This window comes from Bos javanicus, chromosome 29 (genome assembly GCF_032452875.1).
Source record: "Bos javanicus breed banteng chromosome 29, ARS-OSU_banteng_1.0, whole genome shotgun sequence".
Taxonomy (NCBI): Eukaryota; Metazoa; Chordata; class Mammalia; order Artiodactyla; family Bovidae; genus Bos; species Bos javanicus.
Window position 1 is genome coordinate 44,190,399 of NC_083896.1, and position 21,271 is coordinate 44,211,669.

The following is a 21,271-nucleotide window of genomic DNA, read 5'->3' on the forward strand; positions in this document are numbered from 1 at the left end:
CTTGCGAAGGGGGTGGCTGGAGTGTCTCTTGCTGGGGCTAGCTGTCTCTTCCTGGCTGGGCTCTCTCGACCCGATGGCTCCAACCCCGTTCCCTTCTTCCTCCTCCCTTTGTACTTTGGCCCCGGGGGCGGGAGGCAGAGGTGGAGGGTGGAGTTTCACTTTTTTCCGCTGTTCTCCCTCCCGCAGGAAACAGCATCAGATGACGCGGGCGGGTAGCACCGCTCCCCTCCCAGAGGCTGCGGGGCGACTGGGCCGGGGAGTTCCTGGGTAGGCGGGCAATGAGAGGCCGACGGAGGGGAAGGGTAGCCCCCACCTCCCATGACAGCAGGTTCAGGGTCGAGTTGGTTTCTGCTAACGACGGGCCATCTCTCCCCTCTACATCCGCATCAGGAAAACTCGGGCAAAGAACCTGGCTTGGGAAGGGGACAAACCCGAGTTTGGTCTTGGCCCCGATGCTGCAGGGCTGTGTGATCCATCCTCTCTGCGCCTCATTCGCTTTGCATCTGAAATTGGGGCCAGAAGCTCAGCTTTGCAGACCTAGTGGGATGGGCGGGCGTTGGGGGGGGGTGTGTTAAGACGAGGAGGACGGAACTGGCTGCACCTCGAGCTCTTGGAACGAGTTGTCAGGTCCTCCTTTCCCTCACCTGGAAAACCACTTATTCATGCCTCTTCCCCGTGAAGGGGAGGAAACCTGAGACTGTGGTCCTGAAATGTGCGTAGTGACTGAATTCAGAATAGCTAAACCGCGCTCGCAACCGCAGGATTGACCCCTTGATTGCCTTGAGCCTGTCACTTTAAGAAAAACGACGCTATCCTACTTCGACTATTTCTGCCTTTTTGAAGGAGCGCGCTCTACAATCTTAAGTATGAGCTCTGACCCGGAAGTAGAGGCCACTCATGACGTCTCACACTGAATAGGTTGGACCTAGAGGGGGTGTGCCCCCGTAGCGCCGAACTGTAGCTTTAGCTCAGGCAGGTCCACGCCTCCATCCTTTTCCCCGCCTCTTGTAACTCACTGGGAGAATTTTGCGCCAATTAACCCCGCCGTTACTCGATGGCCACTCAACTATCCCTTGGGTTCCGCCCAGTCGTCTCCGCTAGGCTGGCAACTTTCAGGTGTGCGCATGCGCCCAAGGGGTTTTGCCTTTCGGCTCGTCCCTTCCCTTAGACCCGGACTCTGCGCAAGCCCGTAGGTCCCCGCTTCTTATCGCTCTACCACCTCCCTGCGCTTGCGCATTCAAGCCTCCAGGTTTTCCTTTTCCGGGTCCCAACTTGGCTTGTTGGGCGCATGCGCCACTGCAGGTTGGCGGCTCGCGGCTCCTTCTTCCGGCCTCCCCCTTGGGCCGGCTCCCGCAGAAGCGGGGCGAGCGCGGAGCCCAAAGCGAGTGACCTGTGACCCCGGAAGTGGACCTCAGGGTCCCGGGGCTTTCCCCGGGCCGGAACCGAGGGAGCCGTCGCTGCATCCCCGGAGCACCCACCCCACGCCCACCTCTGGATGCCGCCGACGGGTGCCTGGCCCGTGCCCCGCGCCTGCCTGCCGACCCGGCCTTCGGGAGCAGTTCTGGGGCGGGAGTGGGTGCCAGGACCCCGCCTCTGATGCGGCTCCACCCCCGCGTCTGGGTCTCACACCGCTGACTTCCGGGCCGGCCCCGCCCCCTGCTCGCACCCTCGCCCCTCCGATCTCTCTCCCCAGTTGGGGGAGACCATGGCGTGAGCGCGAGGCCGGGCCCCGGGGCCCTCGGGCGCCAGGCGGGGCATGGGCCAGGGGCCGCCCCCATGAGGGTCCCGGGAGGAGGGCGCGCGCAGCAGCGGCGGGGCCATGGGGTCGCAGGTATTGCAGATCCTACGCCAGGGGGTGTGGGCCTCGCTCACCGGCGGTTGGTTCTTCGACCCGCACCAGAGCACCTTTTCCAACTGCTTCCACCTCTATGTCTGGATCTTCCTGCTCACCTTCCCTTTCTTGCTGTACATGGTGAGACGCTGCCGCCACCTGTAACTCCCGCCGGGGAAAGGGAGGGCAGATGTCACCGAGGGGTGCAAACTGACAGGGACTCCGGGCTGTGGGAAGGGGACTCAAAGCAGAGTTCAGAGTGTGTGGAGGAGAGGCCAGAATTTTCTGGCCAGGGTGACCTTGAGCCCCTCACTTAATCTTTGTCCAGTTAGTTAAGTAAAGGCAGGGTCTTCGTACTGGTTGTATGCAGGGGCCAGGAAGTCTTCTTGTGAACTTGTGAATCCTAACCTTGATGGCGGTGGCAGGTCCACCCCTTGTGGGAGCAGGGCTCTATGAGGAAGGACCTGACTTGCTGCCACCTCCAGGTCCTGCCCCCCAGCTTGATGGTGGCTGGTGTGTACTGCCTTGTGGTGGCTGTCATCTTCGCTACCATCAAGACTGTGAACTATCGGCTGCATGCTATGTTCGACCAGGGCGAGATTGTGGAGAAGCGCAACTCTACCATGGGGGAACCAGAGGAAGAGCCTGCCCAGGGGGACAACAATCTGCCCAGGTGGGCGAGGCAGGGCCTGTGCTGGAAATGGAGGGTTCTTGGTGCTTGGGCCTTGGCATTGGAGGATGGAGAGGGGGCTTGGGGAACATTGCCTCCAAGAGCGGTTGAATATTCCTTGATTGGCTCTGGATTTGTCAGGAGAATTGACGTGGAGGGAGGAGTGATGGGGATGGTGGGAGAGGTGCTGCGTGAAGAGGGAAGGTTAGCTTAAAGCTGATGTTTCTGTGCACTGCTAGAGATCCTGGAGTGGAAATGACTGTATTTCGAAAAGTGAGTTCCACGCCCCCTGTGCGCTGTAGCTCTCAGCATTCCGTGTTTGGCTTCAACCAGGTCTCGGTGAGTGGTCCCGGCCCTCAGCCTCCCCTACTCCTCTCCTGGGAGCCTGTCCCCATGTGGGTATGTCCTACACCTACTTTTTTGCTCTCTTGGCCCCTTCAAACTTTTCTCTTACCTGCTCAGGAGTTGCTGCCCCGGATAGAGGACTCTGGGCCCCTCAGAGGTAGGTGGTTGCTGTTGAGAACTGAGGTGGCGGTGCAGAACGGGGCCCAGCACATCGATGCCTTGAGGTACTGCTAATGCGTTTGGGGCTGTGCTTGTAGACATCAAGGAGCTGGTGCGGGAGCAGGGCAGCAACAACGTGATCGTGACCTCGGCCGATCGAGAGATGCTGAAGCTAAGCTCACAGGAGAAGCTGAGTGAGTGGGCATGATTGGCAAGGGCTTGGGGAGAAATCTAGCCGCCATGTCTTTGAGTCACCCTAACCTTTGCTTCCTGGGGCTCTCTTAGTTCTCTGAGATAGGACTTCAGTGTCCCGCCCCTCTGGGCTTTCAGAACTCGGGGCCGTAGGACCCTCTCAGCCATCAGCTCTTGATATAGAACACCTTTTTCTAGTCCCGGGTCTCCTTCTCTTCTGACAGTTGGAGACCTTCCCCAGACGCCTCCAGGGGCCGCCCCGGACCCTTCTCTCCCCAGCACGGACTCCTCAGAACGTTCTCCCCTGGCTGGAGATGGAGCCCCGTGGAGTGGCGGCAGTGTGGCTGACACTCCCATGAGCCCCCTCCTGAAGGGCAGCCTCAGCCAGGAGCTTAGCAAGAGCTTCCTGACCCTGACCCGGCCCGAGCGGGCCCTGGTGAGGACCAGCAGTCGACGGGAACAGCGCCGGGGAGCAGGAGGCTACCAGCCCCTGGACCGGCGGGGCTCAGGGGACCCCACACCCCAGAAAGCTGGCTCCTCAGATTCCTGCTTCAGTGGCACTGACAGGGAGACGTTGAGCAGCTTCAAGAGTGAGAAGACCAATTCTACCCACCTGGACAGCCCCCCTGGAGGGCAAGCCCCCGAGGGCAGCGACACAGACCCCCCCTCGGAGGCAGAGCTGCCCGCCTCCCCTGATGCCGGAGTCCCCTCAGATGACACGCTGCGCTCCTTCGACACGGTTGTAGGAGCAGGGACGCCGCCGGGCCCGGCCGAGCCTCTCCTGGTTGTGCGGCCCAAGGACTTGGCGCTGCTCCGGCCCAGCAAACGGCGGCCGCCTGTGCGGAGACACTCCCCTGCCACCGGCCGTGCCCCTCGGCGGCCGCTGCTGGAAGGCCGGGGCTTCTTCGAGGATGACGACACCAGCGAGGGCAGTGAACTGAGCCCAGCCTCCAGCCTCCGGTCCCAGCGCCGCTACAGCACCGACAGCTCCTCTTCCACTTCATGCTATTCCCCCGCGAGTTCTCGGGGGGCTGCTGGGGGAGCCCGAAAACGACGGGCCCCCCACGGGGCTGAGGAGGGGATGGCTGTGCCCCCCAAGCGGCCCTATGGGACCCAGCGGACGCCTAGTACTGCCAGCGCCAAAACGCACGCCCGCGTGCTGAGCATGGACGGGGCAGGGGGGGATGCCCTGCGGGGTCCCCCGGCAGGCTCCAAGGCTGAGCTGGAGGCCCAGGCGGGGGTGGAGCTGGCTGCCGCTGAGCCCACTGTGCTGGCTGCCGAGGCCCGCAGGGGACCTGCTGCCAACCAGCCTGGCTGGCGCGGGGAGCTGCGGGAGGAAGGTGCGCTGGGGGGAGGTGAGTGCCGGCTGGGGAGGGGCGGGGGTCGAGGCAAGGGGCAGCTGGAGGGGGGCCTGCTCAGCCTCCGACAGCAGGTGGACGTGAACACTGCTGTCTGGTGACGGTCATCTGCTGGCGCTTCAGATAAGCAGGGCTGAGCAGAGCGGAGGCCTTTAAGGCAGAGACCTCCGGCACCTGGCTCCAGTCCTAAAGCTAGCACTTGAGTCCTTTTCTTCGAGGTCTCTCTAGCCATGCTCGTCCTCCTGGGCCACCAGCGGAGCAGAACAAGTCACGTACTTATTCCCAGATTTAGAAATCACGGCCCAAGTGGTTAGGTCACCTGGCAGGGTCACAGAGCCTGGATATGGTTGGACTAGACCTGATCTTTAGCTCCACACAGGAGCACCTGCATCTCCTTGCCACCCGCCCCCAGGCTCTGTCCACTTCCTTGTCACTTAAAATCGCGGTGGGGGGCCTCTCTTTGGACAGCTGCCGAGGAGACTGGCAAGCGGGACCACTCAAGCAACGTGAGGCGGGCACAGGCCATCCGGAGGCGGCACAACGCCGGCAGCAACCCCACCCCCCCAGCCTCGGTCATGGGCTCGCCCCCCAGGTGAGCACCAGCTGGCTGCCTGGGGTTGGGGGGTGGGGGCCCACTGGCTCTGAGTGCTGCTGACAGCCCGTGGGCTGCCCCCTCCCCAGCAGCCTGCAGGAGGCTCAGCGGGGCCGTGCGGCCTCCCACTCCCGGGCTCTGACGCTGCCCTCGGCCCTGCACTTCGCCTCCTCGCTGCTGCTCACCCGGGCCGGTGCCAACGTGCACGAGGCCTGCACCTTCGATGACACCTCCGAGGGTGCTGTGCACTACTTCTACGACGAGAGCGGTGAGCCCCTCCCTGCGTCCAGTGGCCAAGCCTGTGGCCCAGCCTCTCCCCTCACTGGGAGTCATCGTCCCTGGAATTACACCCTTGGTGCCCTGGGGCTGGGCTGCCATCTGGAGAACCCAGCACAGGGTTTTTCTCAGGTGGGTTGGGCCTCGGTGCTCCTGTCCCTGACAGGCTGCCTTGTGTCCCACACCTGTCTGTGCTCCAGGTGTGCGGCGTTCCTACACCTTTGGCCTGGCTGGAGGTGGCTATGAGAACCCCGTGGGGCAGCAGGGGGAACAGGCAGCCAATGGAGCCTGGTGAGTCTCCAAGCTCAGGCTCTCCCAGCCCTGTGGCTAGTGGGCTGTCATTTCTGGGGGGTTTTATCCCTTCCTTCTTTGGGCAGGAGCAAAGACCTCCAGGAGGTAGCTCAGACCTCCAGGAGGAGAGGAGGGTGCGCGGCAGCGAGGGGCATGGAGGGGAGAGGGGCAAGCCTGCAGGGATCCCTTGGTTCCCTGGCTCCACGGGACTTCCAAGTACGAGGCTCCAGGGTCTTCTTGGATGCCTAGGGTCTGGGAGGGAGGCCCTCTGTGACCTGTCTCCTCTTGACACCCCTGTACATCTTCTGGGTACTCGAGTAGCCCCCCTCGGGCCCCCAGTTGTGGCCTGGCCTTGGCCTCAACCCTGTTTCATTCCTGGGCTCGCCCACAGCCCCGACCCTCACCTCTGCTGTTCCCACAGGGACCGCCACTCACATTCCTCCAGCTTCCATTCAGCCGACGTCCCAGAGGCCACCGGCGGCCTGAACCTGCTGCAGCCGCGGCCCGTCGTCCTGCAGGGCATGCAGGTGCGCCGAGTGCCCCTGGAGATCCCGGAGGTGAGAAGCCAGCATTGGGGAAGGACCTGCAGGAAGGGGTGGGGGATGCAGAGCACCAAGCGCTTGCGCGGGCCCCAGGAGGGCCAGGTGGTTCCGAGTGAGGGCTCCAGGGGCCCTAAGGTGGCTGTCCTGACCTTTGATGGCCAGCACAGGGTGCACAGAACATGAAGGACTCAAGTTGCTTATTTATTTACTCAGTAAGCGTGTCTGGAGTAGCTTCGTTACCCTGGCAGGGTCCGCAGTTAGTGGGGAGGGTGCAGTGGCACCCGCGAAGGGGACAGCTGAGATCACTGGACAGTGGCGACGGGTCGCTTGAGGCATGCTGGTCGAGCTTGTCTGTTTCAGTAGGGTTAGTAAGAGCACCTCTTCTTGTTCCTGAAAGTGTCCTGGTGTGGACAACAACTTATGTAATCGGTCAGGAAGTGACAAAAACACTAGGATTGTGTAAGGCACAGATTCAGAGCTTAAAGAACAATCATGAGAGTAGTGCCCACGCAGCCAGGGCCACTGAGAGACCAAGGGCAGCACCCAGAAGCCGTGCGTGCCCCTTCCCTACGTGCTTGTTCTCCTTCCCCGTCCCGTGGGAGAGCAGTGCGGTCCTCACATGGGCGAGGGCTCCTCCAGAGGCAGGGGCTGTGCTGTGGTGGCTCTCCTTGTGTCCCTGGAGTCTGGCACAGGACAGGCTCATGAATGCGTCCCGTAAACACTTGTTGACTTAAAGACCCACAAGCCCAGAGAGGTTAAGTAGGCAGCCCAGGGCCTCACAGCAGTGGCATTGGCACCCAGGCCTGCCCTCAGGGCCAGGCCTCCTTGTGCTCCAGGGTAGAGTGGTCAAAGTGACCCTGATGGCCACATCTGGGCAAAGGGTGGCATTTTTACTGGCTCCCGAATGGTAAGGTGGATTTCGCTGACCCCAGAAAGGGGCCAGAGATGCCTCCTGAGTGGGGAAGACAGACACAGGAGCTGGTAACCCTGGCCCTTGGCAGCTCCCACAGCCGTTGAGCCATATCTTGGGAAGCTGGAGAAAGGAGCAGGCCCTGGGGTGGAGGGTCAGGGCAGGCTGTGGGGCTGCTAGATGGTAGGGACTTTCTGTATAGACCAGCTCGTGTGTGCCGGGGGTGGCATGGACGGGAGTGGATCAGAGCTAATGACCAATGTGTGCCGGGGGTGGCGTGGACCGCGGTGGTGGGGGATGGGGCTGATGGCCAGTGTGTGCCAGGGGGTGGCGTGGACCACTGTGGTGGGGGACGGGGCTGATGGCCAGTGTGTGCCAAGGGGTGGCGTGGACCACTGTGGTGGGAGGGCGGGGCTGATGGCCGCGGCCGTGGGGACCGCAGTTTGACCTACTGGACCAGGACTCCCTGCACGAATCCCAGGAGCAGACGCTGATGGAGGAGGCGCCACCCCGGGCCCAGCACAGTTACAAGTACTGGCTTCTTCCTGGCCGCTGGACCTCTGTGCGCTACGAGCGGCTCGCCCTGCTGGCGCTGCTGGACCGGTGAGCACTCAGCCCCTCGGCTCCCAGGCCTCTGTCATTCCTGGCCCCAGGGCTTCCAGACTCTGGGAATGTGTGGAGGCCGTCATGGCCACAGAGAGCCTAACCGCTGGGTCACTGCGGGTGCGTGGAGGGCTGGAATTTGCAGTGGGATTGCTTCAGGTTCTTCTAGGGGCAAATGGTTGGCCTAGTTGGGGGTGCTCTGGTCATTCTTCTCTCAAAATTTTGCTGGAGGGAGACATGGCTTCTTCGTGTTGTGTTTCTATTTTTTTTATTTGCTTCTATGTTGGATTCAATTAAATTGAATCCTATATAGCCTAAAAAGCCAGCAAATCATCTGTCTCAGCTCTCTGTTTTTTCTGGGAGGAAACTGAGGCCCAGAAAGACAGAGAGGTCAGGTGACGTTTGTTGTCTGGGTGGCTTCCTGCGCTCTGGATTTCTCCCGGCACTGAGAGCGGTGCTTTGGGGAAGCGGGAGGCAGATCGGCCAGATCCCAGGGTGGTGGCCCCTGAGGTCTCCGGGTCTAGAGGGGACAGAGCCTGGGGTTGGGTGCAGGGTAGCGGTGGGCTGGCTTCCTGGAGCAGGTGCAGCCTGGCCCTGCCCAAGGTTATAGCTCCAGATACTCAAGATGATGGCTGGCATGGGCGCCACCCCGGATGTGGGTCTTTGTGGCTGGGTCCTGTCCCCCACACCCCCACCCCCTAATCCCTTGCCCCGCCAGTACGGGAGGAGGTAGGCGTGCTCTGACCCGGCGGTCTCTCCAGGACGCGCGGGCTGCTGGAGAACATCCTCGGCGTCGGCCTGAGCAGCCTCGTCGCCTTCCTGGGCTACCTGCTGCTGCTCAAGGGCTTCTTCACGGACATCTGGGTCTTCCAGTTCTGCCTGGTCATCGCCTCCTGCCAGTATTCCCTGCTGAAGGTCAGGCCTGGCTTCCGGGGTCTCCTCCCCCTCCTCCTACGACCCCTCTTGAGGGGGTCGAGCTAGAAAACAGATAAGATGCTTCAGGTCCGCTGTTCACCACCATCCCCCATCCAACAAATGAAGGAACTGAAGCTCAGGACGGTTGAAGGGGGAGTCCTGCCCTGGTCCCTCACAACGCCCCAGAAGTGGAATTGAACAGGTCCCAGGCCTCTGACGCTCCCGTGGGCGAGGCTCTCGTCACCATGTAGCTCCTGTCTCTTGCAGAGTGTGCAGCCGGACGCCGCCTCCCCCATGCACGTGAGTACAGGGGAGCGTGCCTCCCGTGAGGCCCGGGCCTGGGCGGGGCTGTGACCCTCACCCTTCCCCGTTGCCCCCAGACCCCTGGTCCTTTTGCCCCGACCCTGCCAAGCTCTCTTGGACCCAGGGCCAGGCCCGGGGCACGTGAGCATGCGTTCGCGAGTAGGGCGTTCAGTGAGGGAGGTGCGGCGCCTCACAGGCCCCCTCCCCAGGGCCACAACTGGGTCATCGCGTACAGCCGGCCCGTCTACTTCTGCATCTGCTGTCTGCTCATCTGGCTGCTGGACGCTCTGGGCTCCGCGCAGCCCTTCCCACCTGTCTCCCTCTATGGCCTCACGCTGTTCTCCGCCTCTTTCTTCTTTTGTGCCCGTGACGTGGCCACTGGTAAGGCCGGGTAGGGTTGAGGTTGCAAGGGGGTGGGGGGGAGCGAGGCCCTACGGGTGGGCTGGGGGTGCAGCCGGCAGACTGACCAGGCCTCCGCTTCCTCTCCCTGCCAGTGTTCACCTTGTGCTTCCCGTTCGTCTTCCTCCTGGGCCTCTTGCCCCAGGTGAACACCTGCCTCATGTACCTGCTGGAGCAGATAGACATGCACGGCTTTGGGGGCACAGGTATGACACCCAGGGCGGGGCTCCTGGGTAAGGAGGACGTGCAGGCCTGTGGGTCTGTGAGGCTATGAGGGTATACGACTGTGGGTCTAGCACTTTGCTGAGGCTTTTCCTGGTCTACATGGAAGATTCTAAGAGCCCATCTCTTCCCTTCCCTTCCCCACCCCTCCCGTCTCCTCCCCAGGCAAGTGGTTTAAACCCGAGAATGCAAGAGGCCCTGCAGGCCTCTCTGGGCTGGGGGAGCAGAGAACAGTGGGCCGGGCCCCGAGTCCAGGGGAGGTTAGCCCCTGGAAGTTGAGGGGCAGCGGGGCCAGTGCCGCGGGGGCTGGCGGGTGGGCTCTGGGCTTTACTTGCCTCCGCTCGCCTCGCAGCCGCCACCAGCCCCTTGACAGCCGTTTTCAGCCTCTCCCGCAGCCTGCTGGCCGCTGCCCTGCTCTACGGCTTCTGCCTCGGGGCCATCAAGGTAGGGATGACCTGGGAGGGGCCGGGAGGCGTCCAGAGCGGGGGGCTGCGGGATGGGGCTGTGAGTTGCGCCCGCAGTAGCCTCTGCCCCGGGTGAGGGTGCCCGCAGCCCTGACTGGCGCGGGCTCCCTCTCCAGAGCCCTTGGCCGGAGCAGCACGTCCCTGTCATCTTCTCCGTCTTCTGTGGCCTCCTGGTCGCGCTGTCCTACCACCTGAGCCGGCAGAGCAGCGACCCCACCGTGCTCTGGTGGGTGCCTGCGCGGACTGTCTGTGTGTGTCTGTGCCTGGCAAGGGTTGGGGGGCGGGGTCTGCACATGTGCCTGTCACCGCCTGACCCCAGGGCCTGTGGGAGGAGGGGCAGCCTCCCAGACCCAGGCCCCTGACTCTTCTCACGGCCCGAACCCCCAGGTCTCTGGTCCGGAGCAAGCTCTTCCCTGAGCTGGAGGAGCGGAGCTTGGAGACCGCCCGTGCTGAGCCCCCAGACCCACTGCCAGAAAAGATGCGCCAGTCAGTGGTAAGCGCCCGGAGTCTCGGGGTCCTGTCTTGTGGGGAAGGGTGTGTTCAGCCGCCGGTGGCAGCGGCACCCACACTGGTGTTTCCCGACCCTGCAGCGCGAGGTTCTCCATTCCGACCTGGTGATGTGTGTGGTGATCGCCGTGCTCACCTTTGCCATCAGCGCCAGCACCGTCTTCATTGCCCTGAAGGTTCGTGGGGCACAGGCCAGTCCTTTCGCCCAGGTCTTTGCCAGAGCGCACATGCCCCGAGGGCGGGGCGGCCGTGGCCTCACATCCTTCTCGGGCCCTGGTCGCTGTGCGCCGGGCGGCCCGTGGCTAAGCCTCCCCTCCTCCTTGCAGTCCGTGCTAGGTTTTGTGTTGTACGCGCTGGCGGGGGCCGTAGGCTTCTTCACACATTACCTGCTGCCTCAGCTCCGCAAGCAGCTGCCCTGGTTCTGCCTGTCGCAGCCCGTGCTGAAGCCGCTGGAGTACAGCCAGTACGAAGTGCGAGGTGAGTGCCTCCGGCCAGTCTGGGGCCCTCCACCGACCTGCCTTTACGAGCTCGGACCTCTCAGCTTAGGGTGCCAGCAGGGGGCAGCCTCTGTCCACACCGCCCTGTCTGCGATGGCATGGGCCCTCCGGCCCCTTCACTGCCCTCTGTACCCTCTCCTGTGCCACCCTCAGCCCCTGCCTCACTCTCGCCCTGCCTGCTCTGCCCTTTCCCTGCCCGCCTTGTGGACCCTGACGAGATAGAAGTAGAACTCCAGGAGGTGTTGTTGAGAGATACAGACTGGTTCTTAATGAACTAGATCAGTGTAGTGCACGCTGAATTGTGCAACACAGACTCCTTGGAGCTTGTATTTAAATCCCTGGATCTGTGGTGCGAAGGTCTGTGTGCTTGTTTTTCTTAGACAGTGAAGGATCTTGTTTACTGGGCCAGCATCTCCATGCGGCTACGTCACCTTGAGCCAGTGATGGGCCCGGTCCAAAGGTCCCTGTGACTGAGGGTCACTGTGAACTTGGGCCTCACCCAACCTGTCCTGACTCTGGTGGACACCAGGGGTGTTGTCATCACCCTTTATTTCAGACAGCCGAATGGGCAGAGCACCTGCCCTGAGCCCCCAACACGCCCTGCCTGGGCCTCATCGCCCTCATTTGATTTGCTGAAGATCAACACCCCCAGCTGCTCAGAAATTCTAGGGGCCCAGAATTGCACACCCCCACATCCTGGGCTCTGCCCTCCTGCCAGCTTCCCGTGGAGAGCACGCCTGCCCCCTTTGCAGAAGCAGGAGGAGATGCGGAGGGCCCGGAGCTCAGCAGCAGGCCCACCTCCTTGCCCGTGGTTGCAGGTGCTGCCCAGGTGATGTGGTTTGAGAAGCTGTATGCCGGCCTGCAGTGCGTGGAGAAGTACCTCATCTACCCGGCCGTGGTGCTCAACGCCCTCACGGTGGACGCTCACACGGTCGTCAGCCACCCAGACAAGTTCTGTCTCTAGTGAGGACCGCCAGCCCCCTGGTCATCCCACCACCTACCTGCCTGAGTAACCCAGGGGGAAACTGAGTCCCCTTGGCCAGCAAGCTTAAGTAGGCCCCCAGCTCCTGACACCCTTTCCAGTGAAGCACCTGCCTTCTCAGGAGCAGACATGTCCCTCCAGTACGCCTGAAGTTGAGGGGGTTAGTGACCTCTTCAGGGAGCAGAGATGAAGGTCGCTGGCCCAGAAGAGCTGGGCCCTGCCCAGCAGAGCCCAGGCTAGGGCCTGCAAGGGGCGGGCCCCACCCTCACTGCCTGGCCCCTAAAGCCTGCCTCTTGCCCACAGCTGCCGGGCGCTGCTCATGACCGTGGCTGGGCTGAAGCTGCTGCGCTCGGCTTTCTGCTGCCCACCCCAGCAGTACCTGACCTTGGCCTTCACCGTCTTGCTCTTTCACTTCGACTACCCGCGCCTCTCCCAGGGCTTCCTGCTCGACTACTTCCTCATGTCCCTGCTCTGCAGCAAGGTGAGCTGGGGGTCACACTGCAGCCCTGGGGGCAGGCCTCTCCTGCCTTGGTGCGGGAGACCCACCCCAGTCCCGTGGTATCCCCTCTGAGGGCCTTGGCAGTGGCTCCTCGTAGGGCAGTGAGCAGGCTGAGGTTTAGAGAGCATAAGTGCCTCAGGTTTCCTGGAGAGCTGGTGGTCAGCTGGGACTTGAACAAAGGCCTGTTCCCTGGCTCTGTACTGGAGGCCCGCAGTGGTGCCCACGGGGGACCCTGGCACAGGCCTGAGCTTTCATCTCACTCCCGTGAGCATTCTGGTCTGATTTCTGGCCTGGCCCAGGATGGTGGAGATCAAGACTGTGTCCCCCTCTGATGGCAGGGCCTGTGACTGTCTCTTAACTTTTGGTATCACAGCTGCATCACCAAGAGTGGCATAACCTGAGCAAATCATGTATCTGTTCTACCTCGTCTGAACCTCAGTTTTCCCATCTGGGAAGTGGGACAGTGATAGGAGGCTCCCAGGACGATCACATGAATTAAATAGCTAATGTCCCCTTGGGTGCTTTGTCTGGGGTTGCTAATGGTGTCGGAAGTCCCAGGGGTCTGAGTGGGCACTTGGTGGGCCCCCTTCTCTGTGAGCAGTCCGTGTATCTCTCACCTTCTCCCCTCTCCACCCCTGCAGCTGTGGGACCTGCTGTACAAGTTGCGTTTCGTGCTGACCTACATCGCGCCCTGGCAGATCACCTGGGGCTCAGCTTTCCACGCTTTTGCCCAGCCATTTGCCGTGCCACGTACCCAGCCTGCCGCTTGCAGCCCGGGTGGGAGTGTGCAGGGAGGGCTGTCGCCCGGATGGGGGGGCTCCAGGCGGGCTGGCAGGGGTGGAAGGGTCATGAGGGAGGCTGGGGAGGGTCCTGCGTGCCCACCACCTCCTTGACTCGCGCCCAGACTCGGCCATGCTGTTCGTTCAGGCCCTGCTCTCGGCACTCTTTTCCACGCCTCTCAACCCACTGCTGGGCAGTGCCGTCTTCATCATGTCCTACGCCCGGCCCCTCAAGTTCTGGGAGCGTGACTACAAGTGAGTCTCCTGGGCCGGAGGCGGATGCCCTGTGGGACCCTGAGGGGGACTGGTGGGGAGCGGGTGGAACGGGGCAGGTTGCCGGGAGATCAGATGGAGATTGGAGGCTGGGCTGTGGGGAACGGCACCGTGGGCTTCACTGAGGTGGCTGATCCACAGGAACACAGCTTGAGCCAGACCGAGGCCTGGGGCTCACACCCTGGGCTTCCTGGCTGTGTGGTGCCCCTGGGGGAGTCCCCTCACGTCCGTGAACCTTAACCTCCCCCTGTCACGGAGCGGGGTGCAAGCCCAGAGGGGCGTGGTGGAGGGTGGCGGGAACTGTCACCTGAGCCTTGCCCTCTTGGCCACCTGTGTGTCGCCCTGTCTCTGAACAGCACTAAACGCGTGGATCATTCCAACACCCGCCTGGTCACTCAGCTGGACCGGAACCCCGGTGTGTACCCAGCCATCGGGGGCTTTGGTGCAGGGCCGCCCTGGGGAGGGAGCCTTGCTCACTTGTCATGTCCATCTGTCCGTCCATCCTGGGTCCCAGGCGCTGATGACAACAACCTCAACTCGATCTTCTACGAGCACTTGACCCGCTCACTGCAGCATACACTGTGTGGGGACCTGGTGCTGGGCCGCTGGGGCAACTACGGCCCTGGTGACTGCTTCGTCCTGGCCTCCGACTACCTCAACGCCCTGGTCCACCTCATCGAGGTTGGCAACGGCCTCGTCACCTTCCAGCTGCGTGGCCTCGAGTTCCGGGGTGAGCCGAGGGCGCCACCTTTGTCCGTGTGTGAGGGCTGGACCCTAACCCTGCTCTACCCCAGTTTGCTGGGGCCCTTGAGCAAGGCCCTCTCCGCCACGGGCCCCACGGCCTGGGATTCCTAGTCTGAGCATTGAGGCGGCAGGCTTTCTTTGGCCCGGCCCCGTCCCTGCCCTGACTGTGGCAGGTCTGTAGTGAACAGGCTGCTCTGGTGGAAGCTCCGGCCTGGGGCTCCTGCTGGCCTGCTCTGTGGACTCAGGCCTGGCCCAGGTTGGGGCCCACGCATAAGCCCTGGGGAGTGAGCCAGCTCCTGGCCCTCAGGAAGGATGCACCTGGCAGGTTCCAGCTTCAGAAGAGGCCCCGAGTGCAGAGAGGCTCGAAACAGCTCAGAGCAGCACGAGCCCGAGCTTCAGTCTTTGCGTCTATAAGTGAGGGATCTGGCCCTGTCCGTCCCGTCACCGCCACCCCAGTCCCACCCCACCACGGCCACTGGGAGTTAGGAGGAGAAAGGGGCTCGTTTGTTCATCCGTTCACTAAGTGACGGTGGCTCCCGTCACCTCCAGGGGAGGGGCCTGGGCACTCTGGGGAGGAGGCAGGCGGGGATGGGCTCGTGTCCCCTGACTGGCCCCCCGTCTCCGCAGGTACATACTGCCAGCAGCGGGAGGTGGAGGCCATCACTGAGGGCGTGGAGGAGGATGAGGGCTGCTGCTGCTGTGAGCCAGGCCACCTGCCGCGGGTCCTGTCCTTCAATGCGGCCTTCGGGCAGCGCTGGCTGGCCTGGGAGGTGACGGCCAGCAAGTACGTGCTGGAGGGCTACAGCATCAGCGATAACAACGCCGCGTCCATGCTGCAGGTGTTCGACCTCCGAAAGATCCTCGTCACCTACTACGTCAGGGTAGGAGGGTGGGGCCGGGTGGCCGGGGCCCCACACTCAGGGCTCGCTGGGCAGGAGCTTCCCGAAGGCCACCTTCTGAGTCTCCGGGAGCCTGCTCTGCCCAAGGGAAGCTGGGGCCTCAGAGAGTGGAAGCATCTTCCAAAGAGTCACTGCCAGATAGCGCGTCTCTGAGGCCCCGTGACTCTGCCCGTTGGGGGCCTAAGGTAGGGGCCCTCTGTCACTGCCTCTTGGAGGCTCCCGTGGGGTGGTGAGTACTGGGGGCCAGCGTGCAGCACCTACACAGATCCTCTCTCTGGGCTTCGGTCCTGGGAGGGGCGTTGCTGACGACCACCTTCCAGACCACCAGCCCTGCCCCACCAGCGCACAGAGATAGTAACACTAACTGTGGCGGTCTTAACACAGTTTTAGGAGCAGCTGCCAAGCAGCGGTGCGTACCAAGGGGTGGGCTCTGCCAGGCACCTCTCCTGAGCTGGGAGAAGCCCACCACACCTTGCAGGAGACATGCTGCTGCCTTAGATGTGGAAAGTGCTTTGCCTGAGGCCCCAGCATCAGGAGGAAGTGCCGGAGCTAGGCTAGGCCCAGGCTGGGCCTCCCTGTCTTAACCTGTGCCCTCCAAGCCAGGCCTGAGGGGTCAAGACCTGTTGTGGGGCAGGGGGTTGAGGAGGCACAGTGTGGGGTCCCAAGGGAGCCCTGGGCTGGGTTCTGGGACTCCTGCCATGTCGCTTTCTTTGCCTTTGTTTAGCTTTTTGAGAAATAGAGATTCTTGCAGTTCTGTGAGGTGGCAGGAATGAGGAGGGCACTACAGGAGTGGGGTGACTAGGGGTCACAATCAGGTCCCCTCATGCTCTCTCAGCATCTGCCCTGCGGCGTGTCGTGGGCCCAGAAGGGGTGGGCGGCTTGTTGGAGTCCACGGAGCCTGCTCCCCTGAGGTTCTCTCTTGGACGGTCCTGTGTCCCCCAGCTGACCCTTGCTGCCAGTGGGTGGCCCCTCTGCGTCACTTGTCAGAGCAACTGCCTTCTCAGATGCCCCGTGCCCGCACTCGCTCCTAGGAGGGCTTATACCGTGGCCACTTTGCCCAGGCTCTTGGCCCCACGTCCTACCATGCTGCTGGGCTCCTGTTGCCGAGAGGCCCCTGTTCATAGCCAGCTGGACCAGCCTCTGCAGCTCTGGGTTCCCCATCCCTCCCCCAGGCAGAAGGCCACCCTGCGTTGGCTCCATCCAGGGCAGCAACCTGACTGGCTGCCAACTGTCGGCCTCAGACCGCCCATCCATCGTGTCTGTACCAGCCGCATACTGTCCAAAGGCTCTTCTCCATTCACCCACGCCCCTGCTTAGAAACCAGCAGAATCTCTCTTTTTTAAATACGTATTTTATTACTTTCTTGGCCGAGTCAGGTCTTAGTTGCGGCTCGAGGGACCCTCGTCGTGGCATGCAGCTTCTCTGGCTGTACACGGGCTCAGAAGTTGTGGCACGTGGGCTTACTTGCCCTGCGGCGTGTGGGATCTTAGTTCCCCAGCCAAAGATGGAACCCACGTCCCCTGTACTGCAAGGCGGAGTCTTAACCACTGAAGTCCCCAGCAGATTCTCTTAAGGGGTGGAGGAGCCCCTGGCTTGGGTACAGATGCTGTGCCTCTTTTTTTTGAGGGGAAGTCCTGTGATCACACTCATGCTATCTTGAAGGACCTGTGACCTGAGCACCTGCCACAGGCAGCACTCTCTAGTGGATGCTCTGTAAGGAGGGGTGCTTCCTGTCAGCTTTCCCCTTCCCCTTCCTCTTCTCTGACTGAGAGAAGGAGCAGACAGGCCTGTGTGGCTTCAGGGAGCTGAAATGGGAGAGGGGATGGGTGTCCTGGGAAGCTGACTTCAGCGCAGTCTAAGGCAGAAGCTTCTTTTTTTTTTTGGTTAGGCCACATAGCTTGAGAGATCTTAGTTCCCCAACCAGAGATCGAACCCAGGACCTCTGCAGTGAAAGTGCAGAGTCCTAACCACTAGACCACCAGGGAACTCACGGGGAGAAGTCTCTGTACCCTGACGCTATCTCTCCTAGTAGCCAGGGCGAGGGCGCGCCCCCAGTGACCCCTGCCCTCTCCTCACAGAGTATCATCTACTACGTGAGCCGCTCTCCAAAGCTGGAGGCCTGGCTGAGCCACGAAGGCATTGCGACGGCCCTGCGTCCTGTGCGGGCACCTGGCTATGCTGACTCCGACCCCACCTTCTCTCTGAGCGTGGATGAGGACTATGACCTTCGCCTCTCCGGCCTCTCGCTGCCCTCCTTCTGCGCCGTGCACCTGGAGTGGATCCAGTACTGTGCCTCCCGGCGCAGTCAGGTCCGGCCACCAGCACCCTGGGGCTGCCCTCTCCCCCTCGGCCTCCCCTCTCCCCGTGCGGGTTCTTCTCACCCTCAGCCTCCCTTGGCCTGGGCCCCAGTCCCTGCCCCAGGTTCCCTGTGCCAGGTCTGAGCTGGGCTCTGGGGACGGGGGTCCTTGTGCCGCAGCCTGTGGACCAGGACTGGAACTCGCCGCTCGTCACGCTGTGTTTTGGCCTGTGTGTGCTGGGCCGCCGGGCCCTGGGGACCGCCTCGCACAGCATGTCTGCCAGGTGAGTGCCCAGCCAGGTCTGTGGCCCTCCCCTCCTCTACCTCCTGACAAGCTCTGGGCCTCTGGCTGCAGCCCCCAGGGCCACATCAGTCCTTCCTTTAGTGCGGCTCCTCTCCCCATGGGACCTCGCCTGCCCCTCACCTTCGCCCTGTGAGGGACATGGGCAGGGACTGACCTCCTTGTCAAGATGGGGAAACAGGCCCAGCGTGAAGAGCAGGCTGCCCTCTGACCCCTACACACACAGCCAGCGCTGAGGAGCCCAGCGCGCCCGGTGCATTCACCCCCTCCTCCTCTCCAGCCTGGAGCCCTTCCTCTACGGCCTGCACGCCCTGTTTAAGGGGGACTTCAGGATCACGTCCCCGCGGGACGAGTGGGTCTTTGCCGACATGGACTTGCTTCACCGCGTGGTGGCGCCCGGGGTTCGCATGGCCCTCAAGCTTCACCAGGTAGGCAGAGGTGTGCCCAGGCAAGGCGGACAGGCAGTGAACTTGCCGCCCAGGGCAAGGGCAGCCCACCTCGGCCCTCCCGTCCTCCCCGCAGGACCACTTCACATCCCCAGACGAGTATGAGGAGCCAGCCGCCCTGTATGACGCCATTGCGGCCAACGAGGAGCGGCTGGTCATCTCTCACGAGGGCGACCCGGCCTGGCGCAGTGCCATCCTCAGCAACACACCCTCGCTGCTGGCGCTGCGCCACGTCCTGGACGACGCCTCGGACGAGTACAAGATCATCATGCTCAACCGGCGCCATCTCAGCTTCCGCGTCATCAAGGTGGGGCCTGCCGCTCACCCCTCCTGCCCGCTTCCCGCCGTGGCCTCCTGACCCCCTCCCACATGTGTGGCCCCCGCAGGTGAACCGCGAGTGTGTGCGCGGCCTCTGGGCCGGGCAGCAGCAGGAGCTGGTGTTCCTGCGCAACCGCAACCCCGAGCGCGGTAGCATCCAGAACGCCAAGCAGGCGCTCCGCAACATGATCAACTCCTCCTGCGACCAGCCACTGGGCTACCCCATCTACGTGTCTCCCCTCACCACCTCGCTGGCCGGCAGCCACCCTCAGCTGCGGGCGCTGTGGGGCGGCCCCGTCAGCCTGGGCGCCATCGCCCGCTGGCTTCTGCGCAGCTGGGAGAGGTGAGCTCTGACTCCCACCTCCGGGGTCACAGGGGAGGAAGCAGAGGTTCACAGAGAGGAAGTGGTGCCCTCCGGGGTCTGACTGAGGAAGCGCTGGAGCCAGGGGTGAACCCCAAGCTGACCCAACTGCACACCCTGCCCTCTCAGCCAGAGCTGAAGGTGGCCTTTAGCCTGAAGCACCATCAATAATGCCACCTTTAAAAACTATAGGGGCTTCCCTAGTTGTCCAGTGGGTAAGACCAGGTTTCCACCGCAAGGTACTAAGATCCCACATGCCTCACAATGTAACCTTAAAAAAAAAAACAGCCTGTAAAGTAGATGGCAGAATCTTTTAGAAATAGGACTAGGATCTGAGATGTTAGGTGCCTTGGGTTGGGGACTTGTGCTTGTGAGGGCATTGCACCCTCCTCCCCCCACCAACGTCGTCTCCATTTCCCCTCTCCCAGGCTTCACAAGGGCTGTGGTGCCGGCTGCAATAGCGGCGGGAACGTGGATGACTCGGACTGTGGCGGAGGCGGGGGCTTGACCTCCCTCAGCAATAACCCCCCCTTGGCACAACCCACACCTGAGAACACAGCAGGTGAGTGGGCAAGGCCCAGTTAAGCCCATGAGTGGGAAGGGCAGCCTAGTGACTGAAGTCTGCCCTGTTATCTGTCTCCCACAGGCGCTGGGGACCAGCCCCCCCCACCAGGCCCTGCCTGGGGCCCGAGGCCCTCCCTGAGCGGCTCTGGTGATGGGCGCCCCCCTCCTCTCCTGCAGTGGCCACCCCCTCGGCTCCCTGGACCATCCCCCGCTTCACCGGCTCTCCCTGAGGGTCCCAGGCCCTCAAGGCCCCCTGGCCCTGGTCTCCTAAGTTCTGAGGGTCCCAGTGGGAAGTGGAGCCTGGGGGGTCGGAAGGGACTAGGGGGATCCGACGGGGAGCCAGCCTCAGGGAGCCCTAAAGGAAGCACCCCCAAATCTCAGGTAAGGTTCTTCCAGCGGGGTCAGGTCTGGGCAGCTCAGGTCTGCTCTCCCACCGCCAACCTGTCTCCCTTCCCTCAGGCGCCTCTAGACCTCAGCCTCAGCCCGGACATCAGCACTGAAGCCTCACCCCCCAGAACAGTGCAGGACATTCCTTGCTTGGACAGCAGTGCTCCTGAGACTGGCACGCCCACCGGGGCCCTGGGCGACTGGCCTGCCCCTGCAGAGGAGCGAGAGAGCCCGGCAGCTCAGCCCCTGCTGGAGCATCAGTACTGAGTGGCCTGGCGCCCTCTGGGCCCCAGTCCTGTATTTGGGAACTTGGACCCCTGGCCTCTGGCCCTTTCTGCTGGACCACAGAACCGAGTGGCTTTGGCTTCCACATGTGAACCCTGACCTCTGGCTGCCTTAGCCAGAGCACTGGAACTGAATAGCCCAGACCTCTGACCTTGACCCCTGATCTCTCATCCCTAATCCACGGCCTGGGCTCCCCAAACTGAGGCAGGCAGCATCCCAGTCGGGCCCTAAGAGCCAAACCCATGGGCTGGTCCCGCTTCAAGCCCATGGCCAGGACTGACTTGGCCCCTCGGTCTGCACCGCCTGCTGGGGTGGCCCTTTGGCCTTGGACTTGGGGCTGAAATGTGGGAAAGGTGGGGTTCTTTTTCTTTTTTTCTTTTTTTTTTCGTGCTTCGGAGACACCAGAATTAATAACACTATTTTTGATTTTGGTTGGTAGTTTCTTCTATCTGGGGGTGTTTGGGTGGAGGGTGGAGCAGGTGGTCAAGTCAGGGTAGATGAGCAGAGAGGGATGAAGGATGTGGGGCTGGGCTCTGAGGTCAAGGTTAGACCAGGGTGGGACTCAAGTAGGACTGGATCCTCTTTGCCACAAGCCTGTTCCCTTTTTAAACTTTGACCTTAAGTGTGCAGTTCTGTTTCTCATGCCAAAATGTTCAAAGATTTCTAGCTCCAATGGCAGGTTCCTGCAATTATCAGTTTGACCCTTGCCAGAGCCTTTCTCTGAGCCTCAGTTTCTCCAGTTGTAAATAAGAGATGACACCTAAGGGCTTTTAAGAATACACGAGACTGCGTGTGTAGAGCAGCGCTTACAAGTACTCATGAATAGTGGCATTTTCTGAGCACTTGGTCTCTGTGCCCAGGCTGCAGCCCAACACTAGGCGTCCCGGTCTAGCCCCCAAGTTGGTTTGGAAGGCCGGTACACTTGTTCCGGTTTCTCGGCCAAGGGCTGGAAGCCCCACAGTTAAACAGCTTGCCGGGCCGGGCCTGGCTCAGGGCAGGCGCTCCGCCTGCGCTCCGCGCTGACCGCGGCCAGGCCTCGAGTCCCCTCCCGCTGCGCTTCC

The 21,271-nt window shown here is 62.3% G+C and overlaps 1 protein-coding gene and 1 non-coding gene across 8 annotated transcripts; one reads left to right on the forward strand and one right to left on the reverse strand.

Annotated features, from left to right (window-relative positions):
- Positions 1-1,029: 1,029 nt before the first annotated feature.
- On the forward strand, positions 1,030-20,641 carry PCNX3 (pecanex 3). Of its 7 annotated transcripts, none has more exons than XM_061406974.1 (35): positions 1,030-1,116; positions 2,317-2,504; positions 2,741-2,840; positions 2,964-3,003; positions 3,104-3,199; positions 3,422-4,552; positions 5,024-5,147; positions 5,237-5,415; positions 5,624-5,714; positions 6,136-6,271; positions 7,609-7,769; positions 8,531-8,684; positions 8,952-8,984; positions 9,197-9,368; positions 9,482-9,592; positions 9,961-10,052; positions 10,189-10,298; positions 10,460-10,565; positions 10,663-10,755; positions 10,906-11,056; positions 11,895-12,039; positions 12,362-12,539; positions 13,199-13,307; positions 13,462-13,591; positions 13,966-14,024; positions 14,124-14,339; positions 14,981-15,234; positions 17,331-17,561; positions 17,729-17,832; positions 18,130-18,277; positions 18,372-18,602; positions 18,682-18,956; positions 19,403-19,536; positions 19,621-19,919; positions 19,998-20,641. In XM_061406974.1, exons 2-35 carry the CDS (start codon positions 2,335-2,337, stop codon positions 20,190-20,192), a joined length of 5,958 nt encoding a protein of 1,985 aa, XP_061262958.1. In that variant the 5' UTR covers positions 1,030-1,116; positions 2,317-2,334; the 3' UTR covers positions 20,193-20,641. The 7 variants fall into 7 exon arrangements, with proteins under 7 accessions (XP_061262958.1, XP_061262955.1, XP_061262952.1 ...); XM_061406971.1 differs by lacking the exon at positions 1,030-1,116 and adding an exon at positions 1,310-1,972 and having other exon boundaries at positions 7,627-7,769; XM_061406968.1 differs by lacking the exon at positions 1,030-1,116 and adding an exon at positions 1,310-1,972 and having other exon boundaries at positions 5,240-5,415.
- Positions 17,165-17,237, reverse strand: TRNAE-UUC (transfer RNA glutamic acid (anticodon UUC)). Its single transcript has one exon. It is a non-coding gene; the product is annotated as a tRNA-Glu (tRNA).
- Positions 20,642-21,271: the final 630 nt, after the last annotated feature.

Coding starts and splice junctions, on each gene's coding strand:
- PCNX3 (XM_061406967.1), top strand. CDS start 1,820: ATGGGGTCGCAGGTATTGCAGATCCTACGCCAGGGGGTGTGGGCCTCG. Junction 18,603..18,681: donor TCAGCTTCCGCGTCATCAAG/GTGGGGCCTGCC, acceptor TGGCCCCCGCAG/GTGAACCGCGAGTGTGTGCG. Junction 18,957..19,402: donor CTTCTGCGCAGCTGGGAGAG/GTGAGCTCTGAC, acceptor CCCCTCTCCCAG/GCTTCACAAGGGCTGTGGTG.